General features: G+C 42.8%; 1 protein-coding gene across 1 annotated transcript; it reads left to right on the top strand.

Annotated features, from left to right (window-relative positions):
• The first annotated feature begins 366 nt into the window (after positions 1–366).
• LOC126987479 (neural proliferation differentiation and control protein 1-like) lies at positions 367–13,243 on the top strand. The gene is made up of 4 exons (XM_050844447.1): positions 367–371; positions 1,242–1,478; positions 4,037–4,139; positions 10,465–13,243. Exons 1-4 carry the CDS (start codon positions 367–369, stop codon positions 10,588–10,590), a joined length of 471 nt encoding a protein of 156 aa, XP_050700404.1. The 3' UTR covers positions 10,591–13,243.
• Positions 13,244–18,814: the final 5,571 nt, after the last annotated feature.

The following is an 18,814-nucleotide window of genomic DNA, read 5'->3' on the forward strand; positions in this document are numbered from 1 at the left end:
ACAGGCAGGCAGGGCGGGAATGAGATCGTATAATTTGCTACTGGGAGAGGAATTCGTGGTGTTGTGTTGGAGTTGGCGTGGCGCAGCGGAAGGCGGTGGAGGGGAGGAAGGGGGGAAGGGAAGGAAGGGGGAAGGTCGAGGTACTCACTGCATGTTGGTTTGTATTGTGTATCATGGAGGCAGGAAAGCCGGGAAGAGAGAGCGTATGTAGTGAAAAGAAGGGGAATATATACGCATACATTTGATTTATTGGGTTGTATTGAGTGGGGGGTGTTGCGTATAGCGTATGGGAGCCGGGGAGGCGTATTAAAGGTAACAATTAAGGCAGGCACTCCGCTGGTTGAGGTACGGGGTGGAAGATGCACTATGGGGTGAGAGGGAGACAAAGGAGTGTGTGTAGGTGTTAAGAGTGAAGGGAGAATTGTGGGGCGAGGAGAAGGGAAGGGAGAGTTTGTCTATTTTGTATCGTGGGTGTAAGAAGAATATCTGCGAGGGTGACAGGATTAAAGTGTGTGTGTGTGTGTGTGTGTGTGTGTGTGTGTGTGTGTGTGTGTGTGTGTGTGTGTGTGTGTGTGTTGCCGGGATACCTGATACACGTGAATGGAGGGGCTGGAATGGAGGGTTGGGTGACAAACAAAGAGTAACACAATCCTATTCACGGACAAGCTTCACACAATGGAAGGATTACGCAACATTGCCTCGCCGAAATAAAAAATAAAAAAAACGGAAAAAGTAGAAAACCAACTGGAACATTTTGAAATACCATAAAGTAATATCCACGCATTGTTTCTTGACATAATGCAGGAATGAGATTAATAAACAACACTTCCTTTTCCCTGCAACACGGCTTCTTATATCTATAGGACGTGAGACAAAAATAAAGCGAGAAAAGATATACCGCTGGAGAATGGTGTAGTGTAAGAGAACTCCACCATATTAGTGAAGATAACCAAGAAACCAAAGAGTAGGATAGCAAAGTGTGCTAAAATATGCTAAGAATAAATAATACATAGCAGTTGACGGTCTTTCCCTGCCATGTACATGAATCCTACCATCATCACCCTTCATACTTGCATCAGTCTCGCACTCTTAACACTATCAGCTGCTCTTCATTGTTTATTATGAACTAGAACCATTCCCCATCACCCTTCCCCCTCCCACCATTCATCTCCTCTCACATTTCTAATATGGTCTACTTTTTCACCCCGTATCAACTGCCATTCTTTGCTTATCAATAACAGGAACCCTCCCAAGATCATCCCTCACACTTCTAACATCGCAGTCCCTCCTAACACGACCTTCTTTCCTTCCCTCAGGCTGAACAAGAGTCACAGGGCGGCCCAGGACGCTGAGTACCCGGCCTACGGTGTGACGGGCCCCAACAAGGACCTCTCTCCCTCCGGGGACCGCAAGCTGGCACAGTCCGCCCACATGTACCACTACCAGCACCAGAAGCAGCAGATGATCGCCCTAGAAAAGTGAGCCGGAATTGCTAATACACTTCCCTAATACATTTCCCTAATGCACTTTTCAAATAGACTTCCCTAATACACTTGCCTCCATCTAATACACTTTTCTCCCTCTTTAACTAGGCTAAATATTTATAAGCAGTCCTGTGCAGCTTCAAGGACGAGTTACTCAAATATTTCCGTCTAATGTAACTCTTAGGAGGATGCTCAAGAACTCTGGAGAGCTAACAACTGGATTTTGACAGGACGGACGGACGGACACACACACACACACACACACACACACACACACAACACACACACACACACACACACACATACATACAAACACACCTTGCTTATTGTTACACACACACACATACACACACACACACACAAACACACACACACTTGCTCATTGTTACACACACACACACACACACACACACACACACACACACACACACCTTGTTTATTGTTATACACACACACACACACCTTGTTTATTGTTATACACACACACACACACACTTGCTCATTGTTACACACACACACACACACACACACACACACACACACACACACACACACACACACCTTGTTTATTGTTATACACACACACACACACACACACCTTGTTTATTGTTATACACACACACACACACACACACACACACACACACACACACCTTGTTTATTGTTATACACACACACACACACCTTGTTTATTGTTATACACACACACACACACACACACACACACACACACACACACACACACACCAGTTTTATTGTTATAAACAAACCAACACACCTTGTTTATTGTTATACACACACACACACACACACACACACACACACACACACACACACACACACACACCTTGTTTATTGTTATACACACACACACACACACACACACTTGTTTTGTATACACACACACACACACCTTGTTTATTGTTATACACACACACACACACACACACACACCGAGTTTATTTATATACACACACACACACACACCTTGTATATTGTTATACACACACACACACACACACACACACACACACACACACACACACACACACACACACACACACACACACACACACACACACACCTTGTTTATTGTTATACACACACACACACACACACACACCTTGTTTATTGTTATACACACACACACACACACACACACACACCTTGTTTATTGTTATACACACACACACACACCTTGTTTATTGTTATACACACACACACACACACACACACACACACACACACACACACACACACACACACACACACCTTGTTTATTGTTATACACACACACACACACCTTGTTTATTGTTATACACACACACACACACCTTGTTTATTGTTATACACACACACACACACACACACACACACACCTTGTTTATTGTTATACACACACACAAACACATTGTTTATTGTTATACACACACACACACACACACACACACACACCTTGTTTATTGTTATACACACACACAAACACCTTGTTTATTGTTATACACACACACACACACACACACACACACACACATACAAACACACCTTGCTTATTGTTACACACACACACACACACACACACACACACACACACACACACACCTTGTTTATTGTTATACACACACACACACACCTTGTTTATTTTTATACACACACACAAACACCTTGTTTATTATACACACACACACACACACACACACACACACACACAACTTGCTCATTGTTACACACACACACACACACACACACACACACACACACACACACACACACACACCTTGTTTATTGTTATACACACACACACACACCTTGTTTATTGTTATACACACACACACACACCTCGTTTATTGTTATACACACACACACACACACACACACACACACACACACACACACACACACACACACCATGTTTATTGTTACACACACACACACACACACACACACACACACACACACACACACACACACACACACCATGTTTATTGTTACACACACACACACACACACACACACACACACACACACACACCCTGCTTATCGTTCCATATCACCGCAGTCAATGTAAACCTAATATTTTATGGATAATATTCAATTTAATGAACCCATTTCGCGCGAGGCTAATACTTACGTTAATAGCTTCATGACAATTAAAAAAAGAAAATTCAATATAAGATGTAAAAAGCTTATGAGAGCACATCGCTTATGGGCATCGGTGGGTTCAGGATGGGTTAGGTTACATTATATTTTGTTTAGTTAGGTCAGTTTAGATCAGATTAGTTTGGCTGGATTTGTTAATTAAGTTTAATAGTTTGATAAAATCAGGTACTAAATAAGTTTGATATAAATAATTTAGTTTTAAAGTTTAATTAATAGAGAGGTGTGGTTCGCTTCGGGCTGCACCGTTGTTACCACTGGCGACGAAGTAAGGTACAATAATCACAATATATCTCTATCATTTTTGTTGATACTCGCATACCAGCTTTCTTGGACTACACACACACACACACACACACACTAACACACACACTAAATCTGCCCTTGTCCCGCAGGTCCTCGGGAGGGGAGCGCCACGGGTCCACCTCTGACGTGGACTCCGAGGAGGAAGGTGAAGAGAACGAGTACACGGTCTACGAGTGCCCCGGTCTGGCCCCGGTGAGTGGGACTATAAAACAAAATAGTGGGTGAAGGGGACGGCGGAGTGTTGACGAAGGCGCACCCGTGTGGCTGGACTGGGAACTGTTTGGGGGTAAGGGGGGGGGGGGGGGAGGGGGGGGAATAACAAGGCACAAACGATATAAACGTGATCTGTATTCAGGTGAGTAGACACAAAAAACAAAGGAAAGGAAATCAGCAACAAGTTCAAGAAATTGAGGTAATACGTAATTTGGTAATAGTGTGGTGTGTGTGTGTGTGTGTGTGTACTAGTAGTAGTTTTCATTAATTAATTAAAAAACGTCAGAAGAGCTAGGAAAGCCATTGTTGTTCAGTGTTATCAAGCAAACACGTGGCATCCCAAACGCCAGCAGTAAGTAGAGAACGACGCAACGAGCAATCAGCGAGGCGGCAGCAAACGAGCACTCTACAAGTATTGCCAAGGAAACAAAACAGCGGCGGCGAGTTCTTGGAAGGAGTACATTACTTTTCTAGTCCGTGTTCATAAGATGGAGCAATGTTATTTAGAGTCCAGGATGAAGCTGACTGGCCAATGCAACCCTTATATAATTTGGTCAATGGTAAAAATCATATGAAAAAAATCATTCATCCTAGAAATTTCCCATGGGTCTTGAACAAGATTGGAGAGGTTATGACATAGCATACTGAAAAGAGGCTTCACGTTCACTTATGCTTCACTGCAAAATCGTGTCGTTATCACCAGGATCCATGCCTGGCACTGACTAGGCTACCAGCAAAACCTGACTAGGCTACCTACCAGCAAAACAACACAATAGGCTACCAGCAAAACAAGACCAGGCTACCAGCAAAACAAGTTAAACAACACTACTATACATTTCAGCGGCGGACAAACGCTGTTTTTCGCAAATATCTCCTAAGCGAATCGTTGGATCAGTATATTTCAGCACACTACAATTAACATCCGGACCTAATTTATGGCTAACATACCACATTACTATATGTGTTATGTGAGGAATTTACTGACTGATATTAAGCCTAACCAGTCATCATATCTAAGGTGTTATACAGAATCGGACGAGTGAGGGGTACTCGTCTTACCCCTCCACCAACGCCCCGTACAACCCCCAGACCACTCCTTCCCTACCCCAAAATCGCAGTATCCCCCTCCTCGTTTCCCTCTTCACCCCTCTACTCACACCAACCCCCTTCCCCAGTCCGAGGCTATGACTTGCAGAGGCAGGCTATAACTCATTGACTGCCGAGGCGCACCCAGGTGTCGTACAGTAATTATCAACGTGAAATACGTCTTGCCTCCATGAAATTGTACCATGCTCTTAGTTAATAATCATATCTATACATATACACCTACATAACATTCTAATATATAATACAGTGATGGGAGAAATAGGGAGGGACACAAGAGTGATGAGGGAGGCGAGGAGCTAGGGGGAGAAGAGGAGGGATAATGAGAGCGAGAAGGAGGAGTAGTTGTGGTTAAGAATAGTTTGGGAGGGTGTTGGGAGGAGTGGGGGGGGGGCACACTTTCCTTCGAATGTGTCAACATGACTCGTCGGGTTTGTGTTATTTTTCAAGAGTAAACTCCTCACATAACACATATAGTAATGTGGTATGTTATCCATAAATTAGGTCCGGATGTTAATTGTAGTGTGTTGAAATATCATACTGATCCAACGATTCGTTTAGGAAATATTTGCGAAAATCAGCGATTGTCCGCCGCTGAAATGTATAGTAGGCTACCAGCAAAAGAAAACTAGGCTACCAGTAAAACAATAATAGGCTACCAGCAAAACAACACTAGGCAACCAGTAAAACAACACTAGGCAACCAGTAAAACAACATTAGGCTACCAGTAAAACAATAATAGGCTACCAGTAAAACAACACTAGGCTACCAGTAAAACAATACTAGGCTACCAGCAAAACAACACTAAGCTACCAGTAAAACAAAACTAGGCTACCAGTAAAACAATAATTGGCTACCAGTAAAACAACACTAGGCAACCAGTAAAACAACATTAGGCTACCAGTAAAACAATAATAGGCTACCAGTAAAACAACACTAGGCTACCAACAAAACAAAACTAGGCTACCAGTAAAACAATAGTAGGTTACCAGCAAAACAAAACTAGGCTACCAGTAAAACAATAATAGGCTACCAGTAAGACAACACTAGGCTACCAGCAAAACAAAACTAGGCTACCAGTAAAACAATAATAGGCTACCAGTAAAACAACACTAGGCTACCAGCAAAACAACACTTGGCTACCAGTAAAACAATAATAGGCTACCAGTAAAACAACACTAGGCTACCAGCAAAACAAAACTAGGCTACCAGTAAAACAATAATAGGTTACCAGTAAAACAATAATAGGCTACCAGTAAAACAACACTAGGCTACCAGCAAAACAACACTTGGTTACCAGTAAAACAATACTAGGCTACCAGTAAAACAATAATAGGCTACCAGTAAAACAACACTTGGCTACCAGTAAAACAATAATAGGCTACCAGTAAAACAATAATAGGCTACCAGTAAAACAACACTAGGCTACCAGCAAAACAACACTAGGCAACCAGTAAAACAATATTAGGCTACCAGTAAAACAATAGTAGGCTACCAGTAAAACAATAATAGGCTACCAGTAAAACAACACTAGGCTACCAGCAAAACAACACTTGGCTACCAGTAAAACAATAATAGGCTACCAGTAAAACAATAATAGGCTACCAGTAAAACAACACTTGGCTACCAGTAAAACAATAATAGGCTACCAGCAAAACAACACTTGGCTACCAGTAAAACAATAATAGGCTACCAGTAAAACAATAATAGGCTACCAGTAAAACAACACTAGGCTACCAGCAAAACAACACTTGGTTACCAGTAAAACAATACTAGGCTACCAGTAAAACAATAATAGGCTACTAGTAAAACAACACTTGGCTACCAGCAAAACAACACTTGGCTACCAGTAAAACAATAATAGGCTACCAGTAAAACAACACTAGGCTACCAGCAAAGCAACACTAGGCAACCAGTAAAACAATATTAGGCTACCAGTAAAACAATAGTAGGCTACCAGTAAAACAATAATAGGCAACCAGTAAAACAACACTAGGCTACCAGCAAAACAACACTTGGCTACCAGTAAAACAATAATAGGCTACCAGTAAAACAACACTAGGCTACCAGCAAAACAAAACTAGGCTACCAGTAAAACAACACTTGGCTACCAGTAAAACAACACTTGGCTACCAGTAAAACAACACTTGGCTACCAGTAAAACAACACTTGGCTACCAGTAAAACAACACTAGGCTACCAGTAAAACAACACTAGGATACCAGCAAAACAACACTAGGCTACCAGTAAAACAACGCTAGGCTACCAGTAAAACAACACTTGGCTACCAGTAAAACAACACTAGGATACCAGCAAAACAACACTTGGCTACCAGTAAAACAACGCTAGGCTACCAGTAAAACAACACTTGGCTACCAGTAAAACAATACTAGGTTACCAGCAAAACAAGACTTGGCTACCAGTAAAACGAGCCGTCCGAGTCACCGATCCCTGCACACACCAGCTCCAACACTCGGCCATCACTGCTGGACGAACAAAAGGGCCTCACCTCACTACACATGCCGTGGTAGGTGCCGCCCCTGCTGAGGCCACGCAGCCACGCAGGGGGCGTCAGGAATCTGCGGCAACGGGCACACACACTTCAGCAACCAACCCACACACGAAAAACACGAGACTGGCGGCGACGCGGCGTGCGGCGGCAGCCTGCAGGTGGCGCGTGCGGCGGGCAGCGTGCAGTGCAGCTAGATGACCTATCATATTATTATACCCATAAAGATATTGGTTATAATTAGAATGTATTGTCAACAACTTAATTATTAATATTTCTACAGTTTCAGAAAAGGTAAATCAACGTTCTTTAAACTGTGTTACCAGTTTAGACCGACAAAATCATTTCATTTGATATCGTAGGATTGAGTCATTCAGGGCAAGCCTACTATTGTACTGTCTGCTCTTTAATTATTTTGCAAGAAACACGTATGTGGAAATTATCACAGTGCCGCATGCGTACAATCGCATTTCGAACAGTAGACCAAATTATCGCACTGAAATCATTTTCGTACATATGGCACGCTAAGCGAGAGCCACTGTGGCGAGAGCCATGTCACTTATGTCGGCGCACCGACGGCCCTGCTGATTGGTCAAAGCGGCAAAGAGCAGCACGGGGCAGCAGCCAGCATCGTCAGGCCCGCACCGCCGCCTCCACCAGCCAAGGCCCCACCGCCCCTCCGCCATGCCGTGACCGAGGGTATGTTCAGGTTACCGTGAGTCACATCAAACGACAACGGTCTGCTTTGTGTTAAAGGATTAAATTCGTTGCTGGAAATTGAGTTACAGACAGCGAGTGAGGGAAAGGCAGGGGGGGGGGGGGGGCGCCGAGGAGAAGGGGGGGGGGGGCGGGGGGGGGGGGGGGGGCAAAAATGGCTTGCAGTGGTGGAGGGAGGTGGAGGAGGGCAAGGAGGGCGTGGGTGGAGGAGGACAAGGAGGGTGTGAGTGGAGGAGGACAAGGAGGGCGTGGGTGGAGAAGGACAAGGAGGGTGTGGGTGGAGGAGGACAAGGAGGGCGTGGGTGGAGGGGGTTGGAGGAGGACAAGGAGGACGTGGGTGGAGGAGGGCAAGGAGGGCGTAGGTGGAGGAGGACAAGGAGGGCGTGGGTGGAGAGGGGTGGAGGAGGCCGAGGAGGGCGTGGGTGGAGGGGTGTCCATGAGTTCATCAACAAACAACGCGGAAAATCTGTTTTACGACAGTTTTGAATTTTTCAGCCGACCATAACAATACAGTTACAGTATGTGAATGTCTTAATGAAGAGGAGGACGCGTGAACGAAGTTATCAACGAGGACAAAGAGGAAAAGTTGTAATTAGTTCTTTACGATCTGAAGAACTTGTGGAAGACTCGTTTCTTGTGTCGTATATAAACCAAACAGCTAACATCTCCCTGAACTATAGTGAAGTAGGAGCATAAGCTTTCGTGGGTGGTGGCACTGTGGCAGCAGCTCTTGTTTGGCACTGAATTACAAGTTTTCCTGCCTTTTATTTATCTATTGGCTAGGTCGGCTTAATAGTCTACACAACACACGTGGAAGCTAAAGAGAGCGGTGCAAGAAAATGAGAAGGATAACATGCCGTAAAATAGATATATAGAGTGCTTTTGTTAGCCATTCTCGGAGGGAAATAAACGCAGTGTACTTTCTAACGTGCGCTGACTGACTGACTGACTGACGCCTCCTCCCCAATGCAGACTGATGGGGAAAATTTTTAATATTTATAGTCAGCCAGACTAACTCACTGACTGACGCCCCTTTAATGTGCCTGATATAACACGGACTAACTGACTAACTGACTGACGCCCCTTTAACCTTATGATAACGTGGACTGACTGACTAACTGCTCATAATGTGCCTGACGATAGCGGCTCTTTTAATGTATTTGATGTTAGCTTTATGATAGCACGAACTGACTGACTGACGCCTCTTGATTGAATATATAACATGAGCTGACTGACGCCTCAAACCTGTACTTGATATATACCAGCCTGATGATAATATGGACCTACAGTAACTGGCTGACATTTCATCATTGTTCCTAAATGTACGTAACACTGACTGGCTGACGCATCTTTCCCCAGACTGACGAAGATGACGTCGAAACACTCCTCCGAGCTAGGTATCTAAGTCCCCGTAGACCTGCCGGAGTTGCGGGAGAGCACTGCCTCTCCCCACGTATTGCCTCGGCAGAAAGTCGAACGCACAGACTTTTTTGGTAGCCAGTTCACACGCTGCCGCCTCGCGTGCCGTCCCCCCATCAAACAGGCGAGGACATGTTCTCAGCGTAGTAGTTGGTGGCATGGACTGGCGGACGCTCCCTGCCAAGTAGTTCCTTTGAGCTGAGATATCTGACTAAATACCCAACATTTTATCAGCACCCACAGAAGCAAAAAGAGAATGGTACAAGGGCGAAAGAAGACATGCAGCAATATAATTTGTTCCGTCGAGTTTTTATTTACTTTCTTATTTTTATTTTATATAATTTGACTTAGCTGATGGCCTACATACTCGTTAACCTTCACCAGTGGAAGCAAAAAATAAAAACCTTGAATAAATTAAAACGTGCAGTAATGTTCTTCTGAATCGTTCCATGTAGACTTAGTTCGATGTCAGTTTGAGAGCCATGATTCCACTGTTCAAGGGAATTATTCTTCGTGTACTTGGTAACGTAGACTGACTGGAGCCTCTTTCCCACAGACTGGCGAGATGGAGGTGAAGAACCCGCTTTTCCACGACGACCCCACCCCGGCCACGCCCTCCATCAGGAAGGAGGCGGAGCAGAACCACCACGACCACCACGACGAGGACACGACCACCAAGTGAACGCGACCTGCACGGCTCGAGTGGCTGACCAAGTTCATTTATACGTAAATAGCTAAAAAAGGGAAATACTAATACTGTATAGTGGTTATTAAGCAAGCTGAAGCGACGACGACGACAAGTACTATCTTATTATTGTATAGTGATGATGAAGGAAGCTGACACGACGAGGAAGCAACATAATGAGTGGATTTGAAACGTTTCTGGCAATTAGTGAAGGAGCTGAGGACGGAATGGACGCACGGTTAGGATGTTGAGGGTTATTGTGAAAAAAATGTGTATCAGGGAAAGGAAGAAATTGTTTGGATAAGAGATAAGAAGATGAAACTATGAATAAGCCTGCTACACACACACACACACACACACACACACACACACACACACACACTTCCACACTTTTAAACGCTTGTGTCCTCACTATACACACAATCCACGGTCTCTCTCATAGACTGGAATAGTTTGCTTTGCCACAGAACAAGAAACACACACACACACACACACACACACACACACACACACACACACACACCTCGCAACGACTCTCCTCTCACATCACACCTGACTCTCTGACGGGATCGCGACAACACCTGAAGAAAAGGGATAAAAAAAAAAAAACAGTCTCGCAGGTACACAAGTGATGATTCGCGAGAACATTACAGGTAAAGCTTCTCCGTCGTCATTGCAGGAGCAGCGTGTGGATAACTTCTTTTTTTCATGGCCTTTGAGTTTTCTCCTTTATCGTGAAAAAAGAAGATTTAACTGAGTGAAATAAGACCACAGTTGAGCCTCCATAACACAGACAAAGAACCGGAAATTACAGTAAGGCAGATAAGAGGACATACCAACCATTAGCATATGTGATTCTTCGCCAGCTTCAAAACACTGATAGATCCAGAATTTAGAGATATAATAACGATTTTTTTACAGTAAAGGGAACAGCTCAAGGACAAAAAATAAATAAAAACAATTAAAAAAACGCTAGCGCTGCTCCTATGAAAATAAAGTAAAGAAGAGCACCCAAAAGAGAGGTCAGTTTAGGATGGAAAGTCAATATCAGATGGAAGTCAATGCATAATTATAAGCACGCCTATACTAGAATCCACATAACACTGTCAAGCGTCTATTAACCATGCAAATAAACGGAAATAAACTAACATCAAGACAGACAAGACACTATTACCGGTCATCGCCTTGCACCACTTCTACTCGTCAGCTTCGTATAGCCTCAGAACACTATGTAAAAGTTGGGTCACTGGAAAAAAATAAATAACCACAAAAAAGAAGATATTACGTGTGATGAAAACGAACTCCAAAACTTTAAGGACGCGGTTCCAATATCTTTTTCGTTCTATCTCGTTTGCTATTGAAGTTTTTTCGGCAAATCATGTATCGTTTAGTACAAAATGTATGATGATGATGATGATGATGATGATGATGATGATGTTATAACGCTGTGTTGCAAACCGGGGGCGCGTCACGTTGGGGCAGGATGGTACAGGAGCCTCACCGTCAAGGCCTCGGGTGGGCTGTAAACCGTTTCAAACCCTTTCTCTTCCACGGCAGACAGACACGACAGACAGTATTACCTTTACCAGCCGCGACAGGGAGAGCTGAACCTAAATAAATAAAAAGCATGAAGTATCTACGTTTCACCACCAAAAGAGACGGTTGTTTTTTCTCTCTCATTCATTCAGTTCATGCACGGAAAAAATTTATTATCTCTTGATGTTCACCATAGATTGCCTTTTTTCATGGAAGGATTAAAAAGTAAAAGCTACCAATGTTTGTCACAGGATAAACATATTACACCTCTATTTTTTCTTCTTCATTCACTCATTCACTTCATAGAGAAGAAAATAATAACAATAATTACTTCCATCACTTAACCGTATTTTCTTTCAAATTTTCTTTCATTTCACGAAAAAACAACAGCATTAACAACAACAACAATAATAATGATAATAATGAAAGATCTAATAACCTTGAAATACCTACGTGAGGAAAATAATTCATGTTTTCTTTCACTCATTCATTTAATTCGTGAAAAAGAGTATGTCAGTATATACACACAGCCAGTTGACAGTCCTCCTCTTACACCAATAACTTCACCATGCCGGCAGCCACTTGAAACAGTCGCCTACACTCAGCGCCGGAGACAATAAGCAGGAACGTCAGGTCAGCCTCAGTCACCTCGTAGCAGCGATCGCGTGCTCTCCGTGCTCCTCCTCCCTGCCGTCGTGCGCTGCGCCGCCGCCACTCAACCCCGCGTTTACATATATTTCTCATGTAGCTCTGGCAGGAGTCTCTCTCGTTCTCGGTGTAAAAAGAACTCTAGGGTATATTCGCCTCTTTTTAGTACCCAGCCTTCCAGTTAGTACTCATGTGAAGAGTATAACTAGTCCCAAAAATAAGGTGAGTTGATATATATTAAACTTCTACTATTGTCAGGATAAAGACTGATCCGTCGGTTTTATCGTGACTACTTCCCACTGCATACGTCAACTCAGTGTTTCAGGTTGTTTTTTTTCCTTACTGGCATGAGTGCTAAATGGAATGACACGTACAAAATGGAACGGCAAATGAACCCTAGGCAACTATACATAAGTAAAAAAAAAAGCCATATCCAACTTTTACAGTAACGCCCTCAGAGCTTATACTACTACTACTACTACTACTACCACTTCTACTACTACTACTACTACTATTACTACTACTGCTACTACTACCACTTCTATCACTTCTACTACTACTACTACTATTACTACTACTGCTACTACTCCAACTACTGCTGCTACTATTACTATCTCTCTCTCTCTCTCTCTCTCTCTCTCTCTCTCTCTCTCTCTCTCTCTCTCTCTCTCTCTCTCTCTCTCTCTCTCTCTCTCTCTCTCTCTCTCTCTCTCTCTCTCTCTCTCTCTCTCTCTCTCTCTCTCTCTCTCTCTCTCTCTCTCTCTCTCTCTCTCTCTCTCTCTCTCTCTCTCTCTCTCTAGCCACTCTGTCTCGAAGCCTTGTCTCTGCCTTCACCTAAGATATATAACATTAAAAGGAAAGAGTAAAAAGAGAATATTTATATATATAGTTTGCCCCCTTCAAATTCTATATAAGTTTAGTGAGAAAAAAGACAAAATAGTTATCCTTGTATTTTCTTATCGATGCGTAACTGTACAGACATAATTATTAGTTTAGAGCAGTGAAAACACCTCCTCCCACTCCCCCCTCCACCTCCCTTGCAATAGCCTCACCCCCCCCCCCCCCTCCACATACATAGATTATCCTGAAGAAGCGCAATCAATATATAAAAGACACGAACACTTAATAATAATAATGATAACAACAATTGGTCAGTTTTTTTATCTCTCAGCCAGAATACGCTGTTTCGTCTAAGTCTTCCTTTTTACCTTCCTTACCTTACTTAGCCCATATAGCCGCTCTTGTGGAGGAAAACATTGTGGTAAAGACAGAGAAAATGAAGGAAAAATAATGTAGATTCAGTGGGATTATTGATGGCGAGGAGCACGATCACTCATTAAGTGACACTCTTTCTGTTAATTTTGTTTAGTGCCATGCGTACACACACACACACACACACACACACACACACACACACACACACGTCTCCTCTACAAAATTAACCAAATGGAAGTATTCACTGCTATCGTGATCTTTTCCCTCTCAAAACGGCAATGCATGCTTGAAGAAAATGTCTCCACCAGATATCAATGTTTTTCTCTCCTCTCTTTTTTTACAATGAACTTTTTTCTATTATAATGTGAGTGTTCTCTCCTTACTGGACGAGCGCAAGTTCTGATTTCAACACCCTAACAGTCACTCCACGGCACGATCGTTCTCTTCCCCTTGCAGGGCCGGGCGGCCGCTCCTCGCCCAGGCCCTCACCGCACCGTACCCGCCCTCCACCCACACATACTTGCAAACTAACTAAGGCAGAGGCATTACAAGAAAATTGAAATTAGGTAAAAAAAATCGAAAATTTGCTTCATAATTATAGTTGTTTATCACAGTGAATCCGACTGCATATTTCTTACTTGTAGAAATACAAATACATATGTAGAAAATGTTTGAAATATCCTTTACTACTATAGAGGTTATTTATCTTTATTGTTCAGGTTTGTGTAATCAGGGAAATTAGGTCATTGTCACGAACAACTCGCCCTGGTACCATAACATCCATGGTAACACAAAAACAAGCTGTTGGTTGACAAAGCAAAACTGCCGGTACAGTATATTGAAAAATATAATATAAGTTTGTGTAGTCATTACTGAGCCATCTTACATAGGATCAATGTTGTGTTATATTTAGATGAAGATAAAAAAAAAGAGATATATATAAATATATATTTATTGCATGCCTTAATTGTTCCTTACAGTCTATGTTCAGTATTATAAAGCAAATATATCTATAGAATATATACATACAGTACTTTGTGTGGTGTGATTTAGCATTAAGGAGAGCCTAGTTAGCTTGCTGGAAACAAGTATATTTTTGCTGTATTAGATTGTATACTGAAAGCCAAGCCACCGAGCTGGGACCTGACCAACACCGCCGCCAGCCGAGCGTGGCCCGTCAGTCTTCAATCGTCAGCAACAGCTGCCACTCTGACAACTATCACCTGTGACACTGAGCAGCGCTTGTAAGATAATACATGTATATTATCTTTTAAGCGGTTGATTCGGCTCTGTAATCCATGGCTGAAGAAGTTTTCATCTATGGTAATTTGCCGAGAGTGTCACGTAACGTCTGGTTCTCGACAGCTCCCAGCTCCTCCCCGCCCCTCCCCTCCCCCCTAGCCGGAGACCCAAGCACAGGCTGGCGCGCTGCTCTCCGTGCCAACACACCGCTCTGCCCCAGAGTGCCCACTAAACCCTCACGGCCCAGACGTTACGGCTCACGAGTGTCCTGTAGCAAGCTCTCCCAGCCCAGACGCCACAGCTCACCAACGTCTTGTCAGGGGCCATATACCACACCAACTCCTAGCGAAACCAAAATGGGTACATTCTTCGGAATAAATAATAGAAAAGTTATGAAACTGACTTTTTTTCTCACTCTTGTTCAAGATTAATAAGTTGCTTAAAAAAGTACATGTGACTCTGCTTTGTCCTGGACAGAAAAACTTTCAGTAATATATATATATATATATATATATATATATATATATATATATATATATATATATATATATATATATATATATATATGTGTGTGTGTGTGTGTGTGTGTGTGTGTGTGTGTATATATATATATATATATATATATATATATATATATATATATATATATATATATATATATATATATATATATATATATATATATATATATATATATATATATATATATATATATATATATATATATATATATATATATATATATATATATATATATATATATATATATATATATATATATATATATATATATATATATATATATATATATATATATATATATATATATATATATATATATATATATATATATATATATATATATATATATATATATATATATTTACCTGTGCCTCCACAAGGGCGATACGTTTGAAACTATACAGTTGAAGATTTAAGGGCCGAGACATTTATACAAGTATTCCGACGATTTGCAGCTAAATGATCAGGCCCAAGGCGTTTGATTAGTGATAACGCTACTAATTTTGTAGGTAGCTTTCCCTTCTTATTAGAAATTATGAAACACTCTAGTAAAACAATCACTGGAGGCGAGAAAGTGTGTTTGGACTTTCATAACTGCCCGAGCACTTTGGCAAAATGAGTTCACAGAATGTTAGGCATAGTAAAGAATTGCCTAAAAAAGACTCCACCGGACAAAATTAACCCTGGAAGAATTAATTAAGAACTATAATAATTAAAATCGAAAACAGTGTCGATAATCGCCCCTTGACTTACACTGATGATTCCCCATAAATATAGAAGCTCTGACTCCATCGAACTTATCACTGGAAGAACTGAAGCCTCGGTGCAGAAGTCAGTGATCCCACAGTAAACGATCCAGCACGTCTCAGAGCTAGCTACCATAATTTGATTAAGATTTTGGAAACTAGGGATAAACATTGGATCTCTGATTATCTATTGAGTTTGAGGGAGAGGTTTTACGGTGCTCAATTGCCAGAGCCTACTGTCCACTGAAAGTGAGGGATATAGTCTTGATAAAGAGTGACACGCCTCGTTCCCAGTTGCCACTCCGGAAAATTGTCTCTTTGCAAGTCGATGGGGGTGGGGTCGTGAGATAAGTAGAATTGATGGTTAGGGGTCAACAGTGTCTAAGATCAACTAACAATCTCATCGCCCTGGAATTGTCTGAAGGGCCAGAGGACCAATCCCTGCATTCGTCTTGTGAGACCAGCGAGGGAACGTTAAGGCCTCAGAGATCATTGGCTCTGAGATCTAGCTCGGCTTGGAGGAAGTTAATCCCAGGAGGGTGACATTACTTGAGGCACTCTCTCATGTTCGGTGGGCTCCAGCTGTGGAAGCAATTTTGTTGGTATTTGTTGTATAATTATTGTTATTAATGTAATGCAATTCAACTAGAATTAAGAAACTAGTGCTAATAGTTTAATACCACAAAAAATGATTAGAAGCGGTGTGGAGAGTGCTCCGAACGTAATCAAGGTTCAAATGTCGACGAGGCACCTGCTGACGTGGCAACCCTTATTAATTTGTGAGGACAGAACAGCCAGCGCCTGGGTCTCTGATACTATAATAGACCCCAAAGGAAACACAGTTTCCCCGTGCTGTTAAAAAAAGTTATCATAACTTGAGAAACACACCGAAGAAAAAGGCTGTTAAGCGTTAAATACCCAGACCGAGTGCGAGTACCCGTGCCAAGCTGCCGCCACGCTGGAGTCGTGAGGACAAACACGGCCGCTACCACCTTCGGGATTCTGCTGATGCCTCCACTACGTACATTCTCCCAACTCTCCGAGATCCACAGCTAAGTAGCAGTTTAGGGTTGGCCAATTCTATTTATCTTAGTTTGAAATAGGAGTGAGGGAGGTTTTAAGGTAAGTCACTTCCTTGACTGTGATTGGTGGTCAATATTAACCTCGTAATCTGAGGTTATTTCCACAGAACACTACCCAGAAATTTACTCTAAAATGGGGGCTTCTCTTTGCTGCCATTTAAGACAGCCATTTGTATTGGCCAGGAGGATCCTGTCTCCTTACCTGTACAACGTCTACACGGATGATCTCACTGCCGCTCTGCGTGACACAGGCACAGGCTGCCACTTACATGATAGGTGTATGAACTCGCTGAGTTATGCTGATGACATGGTACTAATGGCGCCCACAGTGGAGGCTCTGCAGGACCTTATTGGAGTGTGTCAGGCATATGCTGCTACGCACGATGTTGTCTACAACACCACCAAGACAGAGTGCATGGTAGTGCCGCCGCCACACTCCAGGGTGGACCATCAGACATCAGCGTGGCTCAGTGGGAGTGCCCTGACATTTGTGGATAGATCCACCTACCTGGGCCATGTCATCAACAGGGAAAGGACTGATGATGATGACATCAAGAAACAGACCGCCAAGCACACAGTCATCGGCAACACGCTGCTGAGGAAGCTCCTCTGCAGCAAAGAGGTGAGGTTGGAGTTATTCAGGAGCCACTGCTACTCAGTCTACTGCAACTCGCTGTGGTCGCGGTACAGGGCTGCCTCCATGAACCGTCTTAGGGTCTGTCCTAACGACATCCTTAAGCGGCTACTGGGGCTTCCTAGATGGACTAGCTCATCCCTGGCCTTCACCGGGCACGGGATGGACTGTCTGGCTGTGCTGCGTCGCCTCGCCGCGTACAGTATGAGGAGTAGGGTGGAGCATCTGGTAACTCCATCACCACCTCCGTCAGACAGAGCCCGGCCTATGTGTGTGGACCTATGCGGCGAGACTGGCTGGACCTATTCGTGTAGAGTCGTGCACAAGCGTGCGGTGCACACGCTTATAATTATAAGGTCGATAGTTATTTAGGCGTAATTGCTTGTAGGTCGATTTCCTTCTCTTTCCTGTATTGTTTCTTTATATATGCCGCTGGGTGAAATAAAACTATAATTATTACTATTATTATTATTATTATTATTATTATTAAACTTTTACAGGTCACGTAATCATACATACATTTTTATTCGCGTCACACATATGTATTAATTGCAGTCAAGCCGCGTGAATATTAGCATGCTATGAAAACAGACAGG

This window comes from Eriocheir sinensis, chromosome 65 (assembly GCF_024679095.1).
Source record: "Eriocheir sinensis breed Jianghai 21 chromosome 65, ASM2467909v1, whole genome shotgun sequence".
In the NCBI taxonomy this organism is placed as follows: domain Eukaryota; kingdom Metazoa; phylum Arthropoda; class Malacostraca; order Decapoda; family Varunidae; genus Eriocheir; species Eriocheir sinensis.

Coding starts and splice junctions, on each gene's coding strand:
- LOC126987479 (XM_050844447.1), top strand. Junction 1,479..4,036: donor CAGATGATCGCCCTAGAAAA/GTGAGCCGGAAT, acceptor CTTGTCCCGCAG/GTCCTCGGGAGGGGAGCGCC. Junction 4,140..10,464: donor AGTGCCCCGGTCTGGCCCCG/GTGAGTGGGACT, acceptor TCTTTCCCACAG/ACTGGCGAGATGGAGGTGAA.